Raw genomic sequence first — 4,363 nt, 5'->3', positions numbered from 1 at the left:
GACTTGGCAGAAAACAGAGCATGGCAGAAACAGACATTATGAGGGCATCTTTGTGAGCTTGATGCACTCATCAGAAAGCAATTCATGACAAAACCAGCATACCTACAGCAAGATGGAAAGTTTATGAAGCTATCAATGGCAAGAGGAAGTACATAGCATGTATGAAACAACTACAACAAGCTTGGCAAAATTGAATATCATGTTAACAATCTGCCAGAAATATTTTATAGCAAACGTAGAGCAAGGTTGAGTCATGCTATGGCACTCCATAAATGCAAACAAAGGCATGAATGGGTCAACTACAACAATATATACAAATCATCCTTACTGAACATCACCAAAATAAGCATGGATCTCTCTGTAACCACATGGATACATAGCAACAAAATAACAGCAGCCACAGACTTTGTAAATTTACAGAGTCCCTGAAATCAGAAACATTACGGAGCCTAGTTTGCATGCTTGTGCTAGTCACCACAGAGATCACAAAAATACATATCAAACACCTCTGTAAAGATGGCATGGCATACAACAAAACACATGTAGAGATCATGCCCATAAGATGCACAGAATAAAGGCAAAAAAAATAACAAATCCTCATGTTCTGATAAGTAACAGCAGATAACAGCAACTAGCACTCTTGCACCAGAGATTTGGACATCAAGATGGACTCAAATGAACATGGTGCAATGGAACAAAAGGTAGAGCATCACGAGACGAACATTTCGATATATTACACGCGTGAAACGGAGCTATATGCAGAGAGTTATGATGCGATGAACATGGGCATGTACTGTAAGAAATAAAAGACGAAGAAATCGGGGGAGGAGAGAAAGTCAACCCTAGGGTTCACTGGATCCAGATCTGGCGCGGATTCCCGAGGCGGGGCCGGAGCTGCTCTCGCCGAAGCTGCGGGAGGAGGCCGCCGGAGGGAGGGGACGGGGCGCCTGCGAGGAGGGACGGGGAGGCCGGAGCTCCCCGGATCCGGTGGAGGCGGCACGGGCGGAGCCGGCCGTCGGCGGCGGCGGGGCCGGCCGGCGCTGGACGAGGCGACGGACGACGGCGTTGGTGGTCGGCGAGGTGGCGGCGAGCGGCGGCCGGGCGACGCGGACGGGGCGGCGGAGGAGCGGGCGGCGCTCGGGGCGGCGCGAGAACTGGGCCCGCGGGGGCCCGCGGCGGGCCTGGCGGGCCGCGGCGCGGGAGCCGGCGGGGAAGCGCCACGTGGCGCTGCGCGGTTGGCCGGGCGCGGCGGCGCTGGTTCGTCCGGCGGCGGCGGACGCGTCCGGCCGCGGAGAGGGAGATGGCTAGGGTTTTGACTGCGAATGTATTTCGGGAGGGATGCATATATATAGGTAGAGGGAGCTAGGAGGCTCCAAATGAGGTGCGGTTTTCGCCCACACGATCGTGATCGAACGACCTAGAGCATGGAGATGACTTAGAGGGGTTTTGGGCTGTTTAGAGAGGGGTTTTGCTGCAACACACAGAAGGACCTTGCGGTTGCCCGGTTAACCGTTGGAGTACCAAACGACCTCCAAATGGAACGAAACTTGACCGGTGGCCTACTGGTGGTATACCAAGGGCACTTGATAAGCCTCGGTCCATTCCGAGAACGTTTAACACCCGTTCATGAAAAGAAACGAAAAGGGGTGCGCCGGAGGAGATGGGAGTGCCGGATTGCAAAACGGACAACGGGGAAAATGCTCGGATGCAAAAGACGAACACGTATGCAAATGCAATGCACATGATGACATGATATGAGATGCATGACATGAACAAAATGCAAAACGAAAAACAAAACCCGACCACGAAGGGAATATCATAACACATAGCCAAAAATGGCAAGAGTCGGAGTTACAAATATGGAAAGTTACATCCGGGGTGTTACAGCGCTGCAGTTGGAGAGGCTCTGACAGCATATGTGCATTTGCAAGGATGCTCACGAGCTCATGCAAGTAGTGCTTCGACTGCCGGAGTATCAAAGGATCCTGATTACCTGTCTGCTTTGGAGATGGTGGACATGGCGTAATAAACTCAATGCCGGAGAGAAGGTCGGGTCAGTGCAACACCTATCTTCAAAAATTAGTCACCTTGCAATGGACCCTCTGAATATGTGTGGGAACACTCGGACAATGAGGACGGCAAAATAGGAGATGGTATGGCAGAAGCCTTTGGGCGATCGGATGAAACTGAACTGTGATGGGGCTTTTGATGCGGCTGCACGCACGGGCGGCTGGGGATTCGTGATACGAGATAGCAATGGAGATGATCGAGGATCAGGTGCAGGTCGGTTGCCTAATGTTGCAACAACGAATCGTGCTGAGGCGGAAGCATGTGCTGCAGGCCTTCAAGCAGCAAGTGACTGGGGCATGACAAATGTGGATGTGGAATCTGACTGCCAGGTTCTCATTAATGCAATTCAGGGAAAGGCGTCCGACCGAGCAATTGAAGGAGTAATCTTCAGGGACATCCAGGGGTTTGCCCGTTAAACTTCACTAGCGTTTCTTTTTCTTTTGCCCCAAGGGCGTGTAATAAGTTAGCACACTCTATAGCTGCCTTTGGTGCACGCTGTGATGCGAGGTGGCAGATTTGGTCCGAGGACCTGCCTGACGATGTAAACGTCCGGATGGCCAGCAGGGTAGCTGAGTCGATGTGATTTATGGAACCGGGAGTGTTCCATCTCAAAAAAAAGGATCCACATGCCTAGCATTTTTGAACAGGGGATGAAAGTGCAACTATCCCTCGGTGGTTTTGGTAATTCCTAACAACATATAGCTCACTGAGCTAATGCTATTTCAAGATAAATATTTCAGGAAAGCTCAATGATTGGCATGGCATGGATTAGGAATGTGGACCTCTCAAAATGCTAAGGACACATATTGGCTCAAGCTCAAGACTCTACATTTTACATTTAGTGATCCAAGATCACATAGAGTCCATAGGAAAAGCCAATACTATTAAAAGGGGATGAGGTGTTGCTTAATGGCTTACTTGCTCAAAATGCTTAGTGATATGCTCCAAAAACCCTCAACCACTTTCTCATATCCACATATGTCCCAAACCAAAAGTTAAACTCGGCCCCACCGAAACAATCTATCCGGCGCCACCGAGTTCACTTGACATAGCCACTGCCACAAACCCTAGTCACTTCAGTCTCACCGATAGGGATCTCGGTCTCACGAAGATGAGATTGCAAACTCTCTGTTTCCCTTCATAACGTTTCGGTCCAACCGAGATGAGCGATCGGCCCCACCGAGTTCGCAATGCAAACTCTTTGTTCCCCCTTTGTAACGTTTCGGTCTTACCGAGATGAGCGAATCGGTCCCACCGAGTTTGCCTGACCAACTCTCTGGTTAGCATATTACCAAAATCGGTCCCACCGAGTTTGTGTAATCGTTCTGACCAAGATTACGTTATGCCCTAACCCTAATCAAATTGGTCCCACTGAGTTGACATGTCGGTCCCACCGAAAAGCCTAACGTTCACATTTCGAACTGAATCGGTCTGACCGAGTTTTCTGATTCGGTCCCACCGAGTTTGGTGAATTGTGTGTAACGGTTAGATTTTGTGTGGAGGCTATATATACCCCTCCACCCACTCTTCATTCGTGAGGAGAGACATCAGAACATGCCTTCACTTCCAGCATACATTTACTGAGAGAGAACCACCTACTCATGTGTTGAGGTCAAGATATTACATTCCAACCACATAAATCTTGATCTCTAGCCTTCTCCAAGTTGCTTTCCACTCAAATCATCTTTCCACCAAATCCAAATCTTTGAGAGAGAGTTGAGTGTTGGGGAGACTATCATTTGAAGCACAAGAGAAAGGAGTTCATCATCCACACACCATCTATTACCTTTTGGAGAGTGGTGTCTCCTAGATTGGTTAGGTGTCACTTGGGAGCCTCCGTCAAGATTGTGGAGTTGAACCAAGGAGTTTGTACGGGCAAGGAGATCGCCTACTTCATGAAGATCTACCCTAGTGAGGCAAGTCCTTCATGGGCGATGGCCATGGTGGGATAGACAAGGTTGCTTCTTTGTGGACCCTTCGTGGGTGGAGCCCTCCGTGGACTCGCGCAACCGTTAACCTTCGTGGGTTGATGTCTCCATCAACGTGGATGTACGATAGCACCACCTATCGGAACCACGCCAAAAATCTCTGTGTCTACATTGCGTTTGCTCCCTCCAAACTCCTCCCTTTACCTTCATGTGCAATGTTTTACATTCCGCTGCTATACTCTTAGACTTGCATGTGTAGGTTGATTGCTTAACTTGTGCTAAGTTGTTAAAATCTGCCAAGACTTAAAATTTGGAAAAGGCTAGATTTTTATTTGGTCAAGTAGTCTAATAACCCCCCCTCTAGA

General features: G+C 49.3%; 1 protein-coding gene across 1 annotated transcript; it reads left to right on the top strand.

Annotated features, from left to right (window-relative positions):
- Positions 1-2,150: 2,150 nt before the first annotated feature.
- LOC141023090 (uncharacterized) lies at positions 2,151-2,486 on the top strand. The gene has a single exon (XM_073499401.1). The coding sequence runs from the start codon at positions 2,151-2,153 to the stop codon at positions 2,484-2,486; it is 336 nt and encodes a 111-aa protein (XP_073355502.1).
- The last annotated feature ends 1,877 nt before the right edge of the window (positions 2,487-4,363 follow it).

Source organism: Aegilops tauschii, chromosome 5 (genome assembly GCF_002575655.3).
Source record: "Aegilops tauschii subsp. strangulata cultivar AL8/78 chromosome 5, Aet v6.0, whole genome shotgun sequence".
NCBI lineage: Eukaryota > Viridiplantae > Streptophyta > Magnoliopsida > Poales > Poaceae > Aegilops > Aegilops tauschii.
Note: the sequence above shows the minus strand (reverse complement) of the source record. Positions and strands in the feature narration are given on the sequence as shown.

Coding starts and splice junctions, on each gene's coding strand:
- LOC141023090 (XM_073499401.1), top strand. CDS start 2,151: ATGGTATGGCAGAAGCCTTTGGGCGATCGGATGAAACTGAACTGTGAT.